This window comes from Pelodiscus sinensis, chromosome 14, assembly GCF_049634645.1.
Source record: "Pelodiscus sinensis isolate JC-2024 chromosome 14, ASM4963464v1, whole genome shotgun sequence".
NCBI lineage: Eukaryota > Metazoa > Chordata > Testudines > Trionychidae > Pelodiscus > Pelodiscus sinensis.
The window spans coordinates 32,562,463-32,580,461 of NC_134724.1; the positions used below are offsets into that span (position 1 = coordinate 32,562,463).

At 43.2% G+C, this 17,999-nt stretch overlaps 1 protein-coding gene across 10 annotated transcripts in view; it reads right to left on the bottom strand.

The window, feature by feature from the left end:
* The window catches only part of SCAPER (S-phase cyclin A associated protein in the ER), a 406,333-nt gene that overhangs the window by 359,470 nt on the left and 28,864 nt on the right, over positions 1-17,999 (bottom strand). For 8 of the 10 annotated variants that reach the window (XM_075897367.1, XM_075897364.1, XM_075897365.1 and 5 more), the window contains exons 3-4: positions 15,578-15,695; positions 7,739-7,809 (exon numbers count right to left, since the gene is read on the bottom strand). In XM_075897367.1, the coding sequence (XP_075753482.1) occupies positions 7,739-7,809; positions 15,578-15,695 (189 nt within the window). Of the gene's footprint in view, positions 1-7,738; positions 7,810-15,577; positions 15,696-16,285; positions 16,374-17,999 lie in introns of all 10 variants that reach the window. The other 2 variants (XM_075897369.1, XM_075897370.1) reach the window with 2 other exon arrangements.

Genomic DNA, 17,999 nt, shown 5'->3' on the forward strand with positions numbered 1-17,999 from the left:
GGGCCACTAGAATAGCCCCCCACCACTGGCGCACCGCGGGATGCTCTGGCCAGACAAAACTGAGCCCACCACACTGCACTGAAGGCAGGGGGCGGCTCCAGCCAGGGCCTGCCACACTGTGCCACAGGCTGCTCTGACCAAGCACTGGTTACCCTGGTAAACATGCTAATAAGGTGAATGCTTACCAGTTAACCCTTTACATCCCTACCAGCAACTGTGGTACGCATTCCAAAATAATCCAAAGTGATCCTCAATTACATGCAGTTTTACCATGTATCTATGAATGGGATTTGAGAACAAAACAGACCAAAGTCAAAATTGTCCCTAAATTTAGGTTTTGCAAAAATAATATGCAAGCCCAAATGTAAATATGAAATATTGCTCTGTAGCACGTAAAATCCAAATAATGCAGCACAACACTAGTTACTGTGTATGAAAACACAAATTTCTTAAAAAGTGATTACAAATCAATGAAACTGACATCTATTTTCATGGTCTAAATGGAGAGAAATACCAAAATTAAAACAAAAACAAAGAAAATTAGATTTTTTACCTTTAAACAACAAAAAGTCACTTCTAAGACTATTTCAAAGAAATGTAGGAATAGGGTCACTAATCTCCTTAAAAAGACACTGGCAAGATATTGAGAACTATAACATTACAGCTAGCCAAACACAAAACAAAAACAATGGAGAGCAGGGTTCTATAAATAAAAAGGCATTCATGCGTACTTTTTTTTATATGAAAAGACTGATGAGAGAAATATACACTTCCCTTAGTACTGCTAACACAAACACAACATTGTGCTAGTTACGGCATGAGGTCTGAAAACAAAACCAACTTTAAACTGAAAGTAAAACTGACCACCTTATTTCACTAACCAAACAAAAACATAAATGGAAAAATATTGTTTCAATTTTCTTTTAAATAATTCTGATCCTGAAGCATTCCTTTTTTATATATAAAGTAGCCCTAATAATTTTTTTTAAAGTACCCCCCAGTACCTACAGTTTTCAGACACACAAAATTTTTTCTACCGTTGCAACACATTTGTTTAAACAATTTAATCGTAGCCGGGTGGGCGATGAAATGTTTGGGTGTAAAAAGTACAAAAATAATAAAACGCTGTAAAACTTAACACAAAAATTCAGTTCTCCAAATTTCAGCAGTCCCTCACCCCCCACTCCCGAGACTTCTCTTGAGTACCCCTAAGGGTACTCATACCACTAGTTGAGAAACATGCTTTCAAACTTTCATTTTTGCATAGGGTTTCTGCAGCAGAGATCTCTAGAAAGTCTTGAGCAAGACACTAGTGCATTTCAGTGTTGCTTGGAGAACTCAATCTTTTCAAAGTCCAAATTCTATAAAACTTCATCTTTCTGCATGTCAGAAGGACTGAAATAATATAAATGAACCAGGATGCTTAAGGGATACATCAATGAAACACAGCAATGAAGATTTCTACAGTTTATGTCAGTTAAGGAAACAAAAAAGCTTATTGATTACTACTTTCATATTCCGAGATTAAACCCAATGAGATTTAAAACAGCCCTAGCTAGCTACTAAATCCTTGAAAAAACAGGGTTTATAATTAAAACAACTAATCTTAACTACAATACTGAGAACAGGATGCTATAATAATTGGCTTGTGTTCAAATCCTACTTCTTCTCAGTGAAAAGCTGAAAAACATTTTTCTCCTGTGCCAAAAGTTTGTTTCATGGCAGGAAATTTTGCATTCAACAGAGACAGAGCACCATTGTAGAAATGTCATCTAAGCCTACAGGCAATACAAGTTAAAATGCAAACTCTTCAGTAATTTTGGATGAAAGTCTCAATGTTATAAGTGGAAGGTAGATGGATTAGAGGCAAACTAGAAAAACATTTTTTACATTGGCATTTGTGTAAAAGATCCCAAGACTGTGCAAATATTAAGTGCACAGAGGATTTTCCTTGTTCTTCTCAGAAGATTCTTTGTGATTTGTAGTATTCCATCATAAACCCACTGGAATAAATTCAAAGCCACTTTCAACAAATTATGCTAGTTTTAAATTATATTTTTTTTCTTGGCATATTTGGAAAATGTATACATCAAATCATATTTTTATGTAAAAATGACACTTAAAAGTGGAACAGTAGGTGAGAGTCATTATAATATTTAAAGTACTGTATTCTAAGACTATAAGGGTGTGTCCAGACTACAGGGTTTTGTCGACAAAAGTGGACTTTTGTTGACAAAACTATAGAACTCAGCAGTTTTGTCGACGACTGTAAACCTCATTCTACGAGGAATAATGCCTTTTGTCGACAGAGTTCTGTCGACAGAAGGCATTATTTCATCTACACTGTCCTTTGCATCTACACTGTCATGTCGACAAAGCGGCTAGCTTTGTCGACAGAACTGGATGTAGTCTAGACGCTCTTTGTCAACAGAAGCTTTGTCGACAGTATCTGTCAACAACTTCTGTCGACAAAAGCCTGTAGTCTAGACATACCCTAAATGTCCCTACTTCTTTTCTAGAAGATTTTAATCTACAGGTCACATTTCATATGCTCCCATTATATATATAGTAGCCCAGTGTCTGTAATGCTGACGTACATGGCCACACCTCCAGCCGTGTACGTCAGCGCCCCACCCCCCTTCCCCTTCCGCCGTGGCGCTCTGCGCCACTCAGCTGGGCCCCGGCCAGAGGGGAAGGGGGGTGGGGCGCTGACGTACATGGCTGGGGGCGTGGCCGTATATGTCACCGCCCCCCCTTCCGCTCCCGCCGTGGCGCTGAGTGTTGTGCCCCTCAGCCAGGCCCCAGCAGAGGATGGAAAGGGGGGCGGTGACGTACATGGCCCCGCCCCCTGGCCATGTACGTCACTGCCCCCCCCCCCCCCCCTCACGGCAGCCCGGCTGAGCACGCAGCACTCAGCCAAGCGCCACGGCGGGAGGGAAAGGGAAGGGGAAGGGGGGCAGGGAGAGACGGAGGGGAGAGAGAGGCAGGAGGAGGAGAAGAGAAAGGGAGAGTGAGAGGCAGGAGAGGGAGAAGAGAAAGAAAGATGGAGAGAAGCAGGAGGCGGAGGAGAGCTGAGGGGGGGGGAGGCAGTAGGAGGAGAGAGAGAAAGAGAGAGACACACGGACTGAGAGCGCTCAGGAGAGAAGACCTGAAAATCCTGTCTTATGACGGGCTAATTGGCTAGTTACTTAATAACTACCAACCAGAAGTGAATTGCACAACTGTGTGAGGGCAGAACTTGCCAAACTGTTTACTGAAGATCAACTTTATTAAAACTCCTGGATCCTTTTATGGGTTGTCTCTGCATTCCAGTCTTGTCTTACTCTCAAATTGCTCCTGTTCTGTATGCACTGAAAAATACATTGGGGACTGGAAGGGTAGCTCAGTGGCTTGAGCATTGGCCTGGGTTGTGAGTTCAAGGGTTGTGAGTTCAATCCTTAAGTGGGCCATTTAGGGATCTGGGGCAAATCTGTCAGGAATGGTACTTGGTCCTGTTGTAAGGGCAGGAGACTGGACTCGATGACCTCTCAAGGTCCCTTTCAGTTCCATGAGATAGGTATATCTCCATATATTAACATTATATAATGTGTGGTAAATTTTATTTCATAACTATCAAGGAGCATACATTGCAATTAGGTTGACCATGATCTCAATGGCTGTACTCATTTTTTATCACAATAAAATTTACCAAAGTTGTTGTACATTTAGTTTTGCAAAGCAAAACAGTGCAAGAGAAACAAAGAGCAATAAGTAAAAGTGTGCACTTTAAGCCTATTCACTTGACCAAAAAAAGCAAATACTATACTGTGTATGACATAATATTCCATATGCTTTATGAAATATGCTTATTTATATGAATATTTCATAACTAAGATGTGCTTTATACAAGAGGGTTCATGTAAGATATCACTGAAAAGATTATGATTGCCCGAATAGGATTATCTCATTTACAGGCAGTCCCTAGGTTACGTACAAGATAGGGACTGTAGGTTTGTTCTTAAGTTGAATCTGTATGTAAGTCGGAACTGGCATCCAGATTCAGCCGCTGCTGAAACTGACCAGCGGCTGACTACAGGAAGCCCGAGGCAGAGTTGCTCTGCCCCGGGCTTCCTGGAATCAGCCGCTGATCAGTTTCAACAGGCTGAATCTGGACACCAGTTCTTACATACAGATTCAACTTAAGAACTTCAGGTGTCCCCAAGTCAGCTGCTGCTGAAACTGATCAGAGGCTGATTCCAGGCAGAGCAACTCTGCCTCGGGCTTCCTGTAGTCAGCGCTGGTCAGTTTCAGCAGCGGCTGACTTGGGGACGCCTGGGACAGAGCAGCTGGGGTGCTGCTGGGTTGCTCCAGTAGCACCGCTCCTCGGCGCTACTGGACCAACCCGGCAGCAACCAAGCTGCTCTGCCCCAGGCGTCCTGATTCAGCCGCTGCTGAAACTGACCAGCAACGGCTGAATCAGGACGCCTGGGGCAGCGCAGCTGGGGTGCTGCCAGGTTGGTCCAGTAGTGCCCAGAGCGGCACTTCGGGACCAACTGGCAGCACCCCAGCTGCTCTACCACAGGCATCCAGAGAAAAGCCTGGTCTGCTGGGGGGGGGGGGGGAGGGCGCTCTAGCTGCGCCCCCTCCGCCCCACCAGCAGACCAGGGAGACGCGGGCGGCAGACCGAGGCGGGCGGCGGACCGAGGCACACCGCGGTCCCGCCGCCCGGGTCCTCCGTGGCTTTGCTCCGCGTCCCCCTGGTCTGCTGGGGGGGAATCCCCCCCAGCAGACCAGGGAGACGCCGAGCAAAGCCGCGAAGTGCAGGGGCAGCGGGACAGCCCAGACGCGCCGCAGCTGTCCTGCTGCCCGTGTGCTCCGTGGCTTTGCTCCCCGTCTCCCTGGTCTGCTGGAGACCAGCAGACCAGGGAGATGGGGAGCAAAGCCGCGGAGCACACGGGCAGCAGAACAGCCGCGGCGCATCTGGGCTGTCCCACTGCCCGCGCGCTCCGCAGCTTTGCTCCCCGTCTCCCTGCTCTGCTTTTCTCGCCCCGGAGGACGCGGACGGCGGGACCACGGCGCATCTGGGCGTCCCGCCACTCCCGTCCTCCGGGGCAAGAAAAACCCTGTTCGTAACTGCGGATCCAACATAAGTTGGATCCGCGTAACTCAGGGACTGCCTGTATATGAATGCAGGGCTGGCCTTCAGGGTGGGCCATCAGAGCTCTCACCTTAGAATGGCCTGCCAAAGGGGGTGCCATGACCAGAATTGGATTCCCACCTGACCAAGAGGCAGGTGAGCAGGAGCACTGGGGGTAGGGAGACAGAGGCTGCAAGGGACAGCTGAATGACCAGCCAACTCCTCCAAAGCAAGAGCTCATTTCACCCAGGCAGCCACTGCTATTCCAGTCTCTGCACCCCTGCTCCTGCACCCATACCCCCTCCCAGACCCTGCACTCACTCCTCCAGATCACAGACCCCTCCTGGACTTTGCACCACAATCCCCTACCCACGGTCACAACCTAAATCTCCACATCCACTCCTGCACTCCTGTCTCAGGTCACAACCCTCTCCCAGACTCCGTATCCTCCTTCAACATCTCTCATTGAGGTCAGAATAGTCTCCTGCACACATATTCCCTCTCGGAACCTGCAACTCCTCCTGTACCCCAGTCTCCTGCCCCAGGTCACAACCCCCTCCTTCACCCAAACTCCCTCCCAGATCCCACACTCCCCTCCTGCACACCAGTTTACCTCAGGATCCCTTCTACACTCGACCTCCATCCCATATCCCACACCTCCTCTACTAATATCATGGAAAAGCATGGCACTTGACCACCTACCAAATTACTGTCCACCTCTAGGTTGAGGGCACAGCAGAGAGATGCAGGGAGCAGGAGTGAAGGGAGCACAGTAGCAGGGATAGGGGCACAGGAGGGAGGTGTAGAGGGAAGGGGTGAAGAGTGCAGGGAATAGGGGCAGAAATGGTGCAGAGCGTAGGAGCAAAAAGGGTGCAGTGCACAGGTTGAGGCACAGGAGGTGCAGGCATTAGGGCAGGGGTGGGCAAAGTGGCCGCCCTCTTGCTCTGCTGCCCCCAAGCCAATCAAGACCTGGGGACGGGGTAGCGTGCGAAGTCTCTTCTCTCCCGCCAAGGGCACACTCCAGCTAGAGAGAAACATGGCTATTTTAAAACAGCCACCACACATCCCTGGCAGGGCGAGGGCAGAGGGTGAGAGACTTTGCATGTCTCCCCAGCTCCAGGCCCTGATTGGCCTACGGGTGGAGGGAGCATGTGCAGTCTCCTCCCCCCCAGGAGCGCATGGTATCAGAGGGAACCACTGGGTGTTTTAGAACAGCCGGTGGCTCCCTCTAGCTGCCATGCACACCAGGCAGGTGACAAGAGACTTTGCCCGGCCCTCCCTCCCCCAAACCCTGAATGGCCTTGGGACAAGGGGAGCACGCAGTGTCTCCTCCGGCTGCGGCACTTACAGGAAACTGCCAGCTGTTTTAAAACAGCTAGCAAATCTCTCAGGGGGCAGGCAAATACTTGTAGACAGAACTGGCAAACATCTACCCTTATGCTTCAGTACTGCGATAACAGATGGAACCAGTGCATATTTCCTTTTATGTATCTTGATGTCAGATCTGAGGGTCTTCATCAAAGTCCATTTCTTAGGTTCCACTCACAATGCCGCGCCGCCGCCGCCGCGGCCCCTCTCCCCCCCCCCGGATCAGCTCAGGGAGGAAGTGTTTCTCTTGTGGTCAGACCTCAAAAAGGCATCTGCCCTTGCATCCATGAGAGAGCTCTCTTTTTTATGAGAAACCCTGGAAAAAATATCCTTGGTCTTAGAATTGAGAGCTTCACTCCAGGGCATGTGCTTGGAAGGGGATCAGTAGACTGCTATAGCCAAAATACAGTAGGCTGTCCCTGGCCTGGATTGGAGAGTAGCCTCATAGCCTTCTCCATCAGGTGCTTCCTTAAGCGAAACTCCCGGGCATCTCAAGTTCTGGGTGGGAAGGAGCAACAAATACTGCACTTTGTAGAAATATGTGCTTCACCCAGCAGTACAGATCAAATGATGTTCATCACTAATGAAGAAAGATCAACGACAGGAGGTGTAATTCTTGAATCCTAGGATTCTAGACATAGTCCCTGAGCCAGGAGACAGGTTCACCAACTGGGGAGAAAGAATACTATAGAATACTTTTTTTAAACTGCTAACTACAGATCTTGAGAATCTATGTATAAATATTTTCTACATAGATTATGCAACAAACTGAAGGGGAACATGATTCTGCATCAGGTCACATGGTGTTAAAAAGGAACTGGTGAGGTATCAATCTGCAATGCCTCTCATACCCTGGATCAGGATCATGAGCAGAGGACAATAGACACTGCTTTGAAGAACTTGCAGACTTGCGTGCCTCGTGTACATGTGTATCCACATATAAGATACACATTGGAACAACACATTGGAACATCACTTGAACAATTAAAGACAGTTTCATAATGCATACGCATATGGGAGCCAAAATAAGCTTCCATAGGCAACCTTAATTCTAGCATTTTCTGATTTCCATATACTTGACTTTGCAACATTAATCATGTTCTTTTAAGAGGTTTGTGTGTGTGTAATTTTTTTATACACACACATATATGCATGCACACAAACACATTATTGAGGAAATAGAATATACCATTTAATGGCATTTATATGCTGTAACTGAAATGTAAAAGAAACTGAAAAGTTCAACATATATACCTGTTTTGTAGTTTTGTGTGTTCCATGGGTCACTCTCTTAGATTTTCCACCTACTTGCCATTTAGACTTACCTGTAAGGCAAAATGTTATTTTAATAAGCAATAACTATTTTAGGAAGAATATTATATTCTAATGTATCCAAGCTGGTAGTGTGTTAAAAATCATGCACTACACTTATAAGACAGACAATGGGAACACTTAATGAATAAAAACTATTTGAAAAATTGCATGTACTGAATTTGACCTATTTCCATCAGTTCTAAAAGAAGAAAACAACAATTAAAAAGCTTGCAAATAAAAGCCCAAAAACACAGAAAGTAGAAGATTTTGGACACAAGTATGGACTGCTTTCTAAAGATGCTGAAAACCAGATCATCATCACTCGAAATTAAACATGCCATTTTTATACACATTTCAAATATGGTTAAAATTTTCAGGTAAAAAGTCAACAAATATTGGTGTTATTAACCAGTACTTGCACACCCCGATATAAGCCAATTGTCTAAGCGCCATTCTCCAAACAGTTCTTCAAGAAAAATAATTAATGGCTAAACTTTTTCTGTGTTTTTTTCTTGTAATAGAATTTAGATCAAAATAAGCACTCAGTAATGGGTTCGATCCAGTCTGCCAGGGTTAGCTTATGCCCCACTCCCCCTGCTCCTAATACTGCCATATTTACCTGCACCTCCACATGTATGGGAAATCACAGCTGTAGTTGGCTGCAAATTGCTGTTCCCAGACAATGGGAGCTCTGAGTACCAGTGCCTACAGAGGTGCAGGTAAATATAATAGCAGCAGCCCACCAGGAAGTAACCCTGGTGAACCGCCACCACTTTATTGCCCATCACTAGCTTACATGCTCCTTCCAACAGGTGAAGATTGACAGAAACCAAGCAGTCTTATGAGCCCTCTTTTTATATCATTTTTGATAACTTCGCAGGTTCTCATTAGATCATAAAACTAGCAAACGTTATAAACTACCACAGAGCAAACAATAAACTACAAAAGAATTTCTCAGAATGAGCATGTAGTTTCTTTATATTAACACAGTATTCTTAGATCTATTATTAGTGAGTAAGAAGTTTTGTTGATTGGAATGTTTTCATGGGGAATAGGCTTTTGGATTTAGAGGACAGGTCTGCTCAAATAAGAACTAATTTCAAAATCCATTTTTTAATATCTTTTTTTTTTCTTAATTTATTCCTCTGAGCTGATACTTTATTTTTACAAAAATACATAAAATGTAAAGCTACTGAGTCCTATTTTCAAAGTGAAAGAAATGGAAGAAAAACGCAAATTATGGTAAATGTACTTTCTGATAATAGGCATATGTTTGGAGAAAAATTCAGAAATTTTATTGAATTAATTTGTTTAATAAAAGATTGTTTAATAAAATAGAATCAAGCAAATAATGGACTGTACTTAATATTGGTCCTTCCTATACTTGGCTGGCAGCCACTCCTAGATTTTGGAACCAACTCCATCCATGTGTTTTAACAGATTTTTGGGGGTCAAATTCACAGACAGGGCCAACTACTTCTCACAGTTCCGGTGATATAGTGCAACTGGCTGAATGAGAAAAACTAGGCTTATTGCTACTTTACGTTACTAGTGAACCAGACCTTTCATTTTTAAACAAAAATCTACATTACCTCCTTTAGAATTTTTCCCAAACACTGTGTAAACCAAAGCTACAAACACAAATACATGTAAAAGATTCTGAACTCAACGTGAGCAGGTTTCAGAAATAAAAGAGATCTTGTGCATTAGCAAATAAGAGATTGTCCACAGAATACATATTACGATCTCTATTCACTGAAATCATCAAATTCCAGATAAGATGTATACCAGGTTTAAGAAGATTAAAATATTACCACAACTGAGGGCTCTCATCTGAAACTGTTTACATTCCCAGAAGGCAGAATGTGCATGTGTGTAAACAGCACAGAAAACTTCATCAATTTGGCACATCCATTTTGGCATTCTTAAAAATAGACTTATGGTGAAGGATAAAAAAAAAATCCCATCTCTTTAGAGGGCGCAAAAAAGGTGACTCGTGAGAAAAAAGTGGAAAATGTTTCAAGTCAGGTGCAGAGATTAAAGCAATTTCCAGGAAGGTTTGATGTGCAAGGGAATCACATAAAAAAGCATAAATCCTATGTCAACACTGGATTTTGGAAATTTAAGACAGGTAATATTTTCTGAAAGATTATTAAACAATTTTTTCAGTGTACTGGCCAAGCAAGTGCGCCTTTTCATCAGCCATGCATTCTTGCTTCACTACTATTTTCTACTGAACAAATATTTTTATGGCTAATATGTATTTATGAGACCTCCTACTCTGTAAGGATACATCTACACAGCAGAGCTAAAGTTGAATTAAGCTACACCACTTGAGCTACACCAATTGCGTAGCTTAAGTCGAACTAGCTTAATTCAGCTTTTGGCGCTGTCTGCACAGCAGGCAGTCGAAGGAAGAACACTCTTCCTTCAACTTCCCTTACTCCTTGTGAAATGAGGGTTACCATGAATTGGAGTAAGAAGTCCTCCAGCTTGACGTTATTTCGAAATAAAGGCTTGCAGCATAGACATGCTCTTTGTTATTTTGGAATAATGTCAGTTATTCCGAAATAATACTGCTGTGCAGACATCCTAACTGTAAAATATTAGATTGACTATGAGACTGATAATTGGGTATGAAGCCTTTTGCTTATGAAGTACTTATTCCATTTTAAACTAAAACAGTAGGGACCAATGATCATCATGTTAGTTATTAACGAACCATTGTAAAATAAATGAAGTAATGAAGTTCTGAGTTTTCAGTAAGTTTTAGATCTAGTAGGAAGAGATTGAGTCATTGTGTAGGGAAACAGTACATGTCATCAGAAAGGCAAAGTGCCAGTATTGCTAAAATAAACAGTTCAAAAATTTCAGAAGAATAGCCATGTTAGTCTGTAACAGAAAAAAAAATAAAAAACAGTAAGTAGTCCAGCAGCACCTTAGACACTAACAAAATATGTAGATGGTATCATGCGCTTTCATGAATATAGCCCATTTCTTCAGATGAATAGAGAAAAGGATCCAGACTTGCAAATAAATAGCAGAAAAAGAGGGGATGGGGACGGAAAGAGAAAGGAGGAAAATTGTCAATTCGAGAGTCTGTGCTAAATGAGGCTAACAGAGCGAAGCTAATATTTAACTTGCAATGTCATTAAGGTGTTGAATGTAGCACCCCATCCAAACAAGACCTTTGTTCAGACCTTGGTTCAAGGCATCAGATTTGTAAATGAAACCAAATTCTGCAGCGTTTCTCTCAAGCTGGTTTTTGAAATTACTTTGTAATGACACAGTCACTTTAAAACCCACTAGTGAGTGTCTGGGCAAGTTAAAATGTTCCCCAACAGGTTTCTTGTATGTTACCATTTCGAATATCTGATTTGTGTCACTATACCCTTGTCTTAGAGACCATCCAGTTTGGCTAATATACATGGCAGAAGAGCATTCCTGGCACTTACTGGTACAGATCACATTGGTGGATGTGCATTTATATGAGCCTCTGATGTGGTGGCTTATCTACATTTTTTTGTTAGTCTCTAACGTGCTGCAGGACTACTTACTGTTTTTAACTACATTAAAAAAAGACCTCTTTTACACTGACAATCTCAGGAACTATCATCTTACATCTTTTCTTAGTAAACTTCACTGAGAAAGGAATGCAATTCTGGCAATAGCCAGAGTCAGATTTCTCTGATATCTTTCAATAGGATACTAAGCAGCAGCACTAAAAAGACCACACTTGTCTCAAAAATCATCAGCGTGGCAGACAAAGACTGAGTATCCATTGTTTCATTTACATCTATTGTTGCCTTTGACACTGTTGACTATGAGGTTCTGTCGGTGAACCCTGGCAGGGATGGAAAAAAAACACTTGAGTAGTTTTGTTATTTCCTCTCTGAGTACACTCCGTGAACAGGGCTAGGGAACTGTTCATTTTTCTCCAGGTTTCTCATGTAGTGTCCTACAAAGTTCTATTCTGTCAACCATCCTCTTCCACATGTATGCAAGATATCGAGAGGAGATAGCACTACAAGCCAGACTTTTTCACTATGACACTATGCTGATACCACTCAGCTAAATTATTTCTTTTTCCACTAACCCCAGATCAGGGGTGTGCAATATTTTTTGGTGGGAGGCCATGCCAAGATTTTGGAAAGTGGCCACATTTTTCTGTAGAGGAGATGCAGGGTGTAGGATGGAGGTTAGGTGCACAAGGGTGCACAAGGTAAGGGACTGGAGTATAAGAGATGGCATGAGGACTAAGAGGGAGTTTCAGCAAAAGAGAGAGTTGTGACCTCAGTCAGTGGATTGGGGTGTAGGGTCAGGAAGGTAGTATGGGTGCAAGAGAGGATTCTGGCCCGGGAAAGGGGCTCTAAGAGGTGATGCAAAGTATGGAAGGGAATTGTGACCTGCAAGAAGGGTGTGAAGATTACAGTGGGTTTGGATGGTGACCTGGGGCAGAGGAATGGAGTGCAGAGTCTGCTTACACAGCCTCTCAGGAAAGATTCCAATGCCGCCCAGCTGATTAGTAGAGTGACCACAGCTAAGTTTGTGTTTCTCCTGGTGGTGCACATTTGTACATGCCTAGATGCACATACATTTTATTCCAGATATTGATGGAAAAGATTAGAGGGAACATTGGTTCAGACATACACATTCTTCCACCTGAATTATGGAAACATCCCTTTCTCATGAATGTGTTCACACTGTAAGACTCTTGAAATACAGAATCACAGAACCAGAAGGGACCTCAAGATGTCATCAAGTCCAGTCCCCTGTCCTCACAAGACAACCAAGCACTGTCTAGATCATCCCTGACAAGTATCTGTCCAACCTGCTCTTAAATATCTCCAGTGATGGAGATTCTACAATACCCCTAAGCAATTTATTCCAGTGTTTATCCACTGGACAGTTAGGAAGTTTTTTCCTAATGTCCAACCTAAAACTCCCTTGCTGCAATTTAAGCCCACTGCTTCTTGTCCTATCCTCAGAGGCCAAGGAGAACAATTTTTTTCCTCCCTCCTCCTTGTAACACCCTTTTAGATACTTGAAAACTGCTACCATGTCCCCTCTCAGTCTTCTCTTTTCTAAACTAAACAAGCCTAATTCTTTCAGTCTTCCCTCATATGTCATGTTTTTTAGACCTTTAATCATTTTTGTTGCTCTTCTCTGGACCTCCTCCAATTTCTTCACATCTTTCATGAAATGTGGTGCCCAGAACTAGACACAATACTCCAACTGAGGCCTAATCAGTGCCGAGTAGAGTGGAAGAAGGAATCCCAGAATCATGTCTGCTTTTTTGCAAGTGTCACACTGTTGACTCATGTTTAAATTGTCGTCCACTATGATCCCTACATCCCTTTCAGCAGCACTCCTTCCTAGACAATCACTTTTCCCATTCTGTATGTGTGAAACTGATCATTCCTTCCTGAGTGGAGTACTTTGCATTTGTCCTTATTAAACTTCAGCCTGTTTACCTCAGACCATTTCTCCACTTTGTCCAGATTTTTTTGAATTTTTACTCTATCCTCCAAAGCACTTGCAACTCCTCCCAGCTTGGTATCATCTGCAAACTTAATAAGCATACTCTCTATGCCATCATCTAAATCATTGATGAAGATACTGAACAGAACCCGTCTCAAAACAGACCCCTGCGGAACCCCACTTGTTATGCCCTTCCAGCATGACTGGAACCATTAATAACTACTCTGAGAATGGTTATCCAGCCAGTTATGCACCCACCTTATAGTAGCCCCATCTAGGTTGCATTTCCCTAATTTATTGATAAGAAAGTCATGCAAGACCATGTCAAATGCCTTACTAAAGTCTAGGTATACCATGTCCACAGCTTCTCCCTTACCCACAAGGCTTGATATCCTATCAAAGAAAGCTATCGGATCGGTTTGACATGATTTGTTCTTTACAAATCCATACTGGCTGTTACCTATTACCTTATTATCTTCCAGATGCTTCCAGATGAATTCCTTCATTACTTGTGCCATTATCTTCCCTGGCTCAGAAGTTAAACTGACTGGTCTTTAGTTTCATGGGTTGCTCTTATTTCCCTTTTTATGGATAGGCACTATATTTGCCCTTTTCAAGTTTTCTGGAATCTCTCCCAACTTCCATGATTTTTCAAAGATGACAGCTAAAGGCTGAGACACCTCTTCTAACAGCTCTGAGTATTCTAGGATGCATTTCATCAGGCTCTGGTGACTTGAAGACATTTAATTTTTCTAAGTAATTTTTAACTTGTTATTTTATTTTAACTTCTAAAACTACTCCATTTTCACTAGCACTCTCTATGTTAAGGATCTCGTCACCATCCAACTTGACAAAAACAGAAACAAAAAAGTGTTCCTTCTTATCAAGAATTATTTGTAACTCATTGCTGTCACAATGAAAGCAACCAGTTTATAGAAAACTCTAAAACTAGGCAGAAACCCTAGAGTTTGAGCTATGACACATTCTCTAATTTTTTTCCCTCGAATCTTCTGGAGTCTGGGAAGGGGGTTTTCAGGCAACAGCAGTGGAGACAAAAAGGTTTCTTGCCACTCCCCTATTTTTATTTTGGTTAGATATTTGAGCTTCTGAAGAGTGAGTGCAAGCTCCATTCTTGTCCCTCCTTCAGACCATAGGGATAGTCTCCTTTCCCTTCTTTACTCTTGAAATTCTCTTTCCTCCTTTGTAGATGTGATATAGATGTGATGGAATAAAATCATGTAAAATTTCTCTTTTCAGCCCTGTGTTTTACAACCCTTCCCCAGAACAGAAAGGACGTCTAATTTCCATATTTGCTGTGTAAACAAAGTAAAGCAGTATCGCTGAAGGTGATCTAACACTGGGATAGAAGGCTAGAGTCTCCCAATGAAAGGAAAGAGCCTTAATTTAGGTTCTTTCTTTCTTCTTATATTACACTGAACTTCTATAAGAAGGGAATCAGATAGTGAAATAAAACTGGTCCTTTTTCTGCAGTTTGATCCAGAGAGACAGAATAATCAGAAAGCCACCTCTTTACAATTAGCTATCATTCTATCTTGTCTTCCTATATATAACTAATATAAGAATTCACAGGTCACCAGAAAGCAGACAGCAAAAACAGATGCCATACTGATAATTCTGCTATATAAAAGTCTGGTAGAACGTACTTATACATTTCAGGCAAGAACTCCAGTAAATCAATATAGCTAGGATAAGGTTGTAGTAAAAAGATCAGAGGCTGAAAGTACAGAATCTCAAGCCTTTGAAATACTGGGCAAGTGTAACTCATGTTTATTTTGTTTTATAGTGGACTACAAGATTTATTCAAAATTGCTCGGTCCCTTAAAATTAATTTTTATCTTATGGAAAATAAAATGAAAACATACGTGCATCATCTAAATAATTGCTCTGGAGTGGGACTGGAGATGACAGGTTCAGTATGCAGGTTGCCTTAGGGAGAGAGGATTACCTTGGAGTCAGGTGAGAAGCTCCCCTCCATAGCCACTGCAGCTCCAGTGTTCACAGCCAGTAGAAAGGTGCATGTCCCCCGGCTAGAGCAGGTCCAGAGTCACCTATCCCCCGCACTCCCAAGCCAGAGTGAGGAATACAGCAAACTGTGTACTTTCCCCTCACTCCCTGATTAAGGGGAACAACCTGCAAATTTCCCGTATGAAGGGGGGGGGGAGGGGGAGTTCTCAAATTTAGGAGAGGATTTTTCAGTATAAACATTTTTACTTCAACCAACTTCTTTTTGGGTGGGAGAGTAGGGAAAGTTTGGGGGCAAGGAAGTTCAATACTTACTATCATCATCTTTACTTTCCAGCGGGACACTCCACGCAATAAGATTTCTTGCTGTACGACCCTCTTCTGCAACAATTTTCCTCACTTTGTCATGACTATTAGAGCGCTGGAAAGAAGCCTGAAAATGTGAAATAATGGAAAAAATGCATCATTTTATTGCAAGCTAATATATCTCACAGCATTAATGCTAAAATATGCAAGCGGGGTTTACAGTTGACATTCCTCACACAAGTATAAATATCAACTACAGGTTGGACCACACTGGGCCAGCACCTTTGGGACCTGAGCAGTCCCAGAAGAGGGAATTTGCTAGACCAGGGAAGGTTCCCTGTCACCAGTCCTCTCAGCCTACTGCCTCTCCAAACCGCTAGCTCCTTCGGTCCCACTGCCGGGCAAGCGACATGGCTGCCTCAGCACTGCTGCTCGGGCCCCACTGCCGGCATGGCAGCACATAGCTCTAGCCCCACTGCCGCAGCAGCAGACCAACTGCCAGCCAGTGCCATATGGACTTCCCCTGCAGGGCTGCCACCACCCAGCCCTACTGCCAGCCAGGCTGCTGCAGCTCTGGCCCCACTGCCAGGCCAGCATGTAGCCCCACTTGGGCTGCCATAGCACAACCCCGCTGCTGGGCCATCATGCTCAGGCTGCCCCTACCCTGCTGTTGCCGCTGGTCTGGTGAAGCCCAGTCCCTGCTACCATCAGCCTCACCTTTCACAGGGCTCTCAGCTGCTGGCCCTCCTGCCCCGGGACTCTCTTGTTCAGCAACATCAGCGCTCCTGTCAGACCATAGACTCTGCTGGACAAGAGAGTCCCAGTTTAGGGAGGTGCAATCTGTACTGTTTGTTGAGGTCTATGAGATGGGTATTATATTTTCACCACTTACTGCAACCTGTGTGGATGGTACGGATATTCTCATTCATTTCTGCAGAAAAGAGGCATGTGTCCTAGCTCTTACAGTATCTTCTAGCAGACTGTTTAATCACAATGTCAACTAGTGTCTAGTTCTCAGTTGGGGTTTATCTGCACCTGACTTTTTTTTAAACTTGATTAAATTAACTGCAAATGCCAGCAGAGTGTTTATTCCTTTCTGAGTGTGTTTCCTGTGTAAACATGCTACACTTGAATGTAGCTGCAGCTCGTAAACCTGGATAAAATGCACAAGGCAAATAACTAGCCCCATTTAAAAAAAAAACCAACCTAGTTGTAGAAATGGAATCAGTACAGATGACTGCAAATGCCACGTTTCATGAAGGGTCCTGGAGAAAGCAAGTCTGTAGAAGCCAGGCCAGCGTTCCCTGTAAGCTGAGCGCTTAGGTGGCCACCCAGGAAAGATTTAAATGCTGCCAGACTGATAAGCAGAGTGCTTACAGCACTCATAATGCATTTCTACTGGTAATGCACATCTGCACATGCCTTGGTGCGCATAACAAAATTTATTCTGTACTTGGATGGAAAAAATTCAGAGGAAGTTGTCCAGGACCCCACAAAACTTGTTGGAAACACCTCAGAATTGGTTATGGGAATGCAATACAACATTCAAACATCAATGATCTCACAAATCATGAGGGAAATGAATCACTATGGATTCAAAATCCTGGACATCAGTGAGAGAAAAACGACGAGGTGTGGACAAGAAGCACTTAAAGCAAGAGACACTGAGTGGGGGTAGACCTCATTATGACAGACTGTGGAAATATCACTCATCAGCTGAGCATACACCAGGGAACACAGACTGAACCAGAAGTGTCAATCACACAGTGCTATGCTCTGTCAGATGACACAGCTACCAGGATAAAGATTAGTTCTTCTATTGCCTCCTGAATGTGATTGACATAATATCAAAACATCATTTAATCCTTTTGATGGATGACCTTATAATACTATCTGAGGATGTGGAAACAGTAGATAGAAAAGAATGGGTTGGTAATCATCAATCAAAATGGCAAGAGACTTATTAAACCGTGATTGCTATCCAACCTCACTCTTGCAAGCACCCTGTTCCCTTCAAAAGACATACACAACGAAAGATGGAATTCAACAGATGGTAAAACAAAACACACACAAAAACAGATTGACAATGTATATATCCACTGAAGATTCAGGTTATATGTCCAAGATGCAAGGGCATATCAAGCAGCGGATATTAGCAGTGATCACAATCTCTGCATTGCTAAACTGAAAATAAAATTAAGGAAGATCGACTTTTAACCAGAAAGTGACACAAAATCAACAGTACAAAGTTGAAAATGCAAGACTACTGTGAGAAATTCCACCTTGAATCAAGGAACAGATTTGAAGCACTGCCAAGGACAAACGAAAGTGACACACAGACTGAACTTTAGGAAAAATGGGCAACACTCAAAGATAACAGGATTGAAGGTGCAGGAGTTACAGCTGGATATCAGCATAGACAGCAATAATT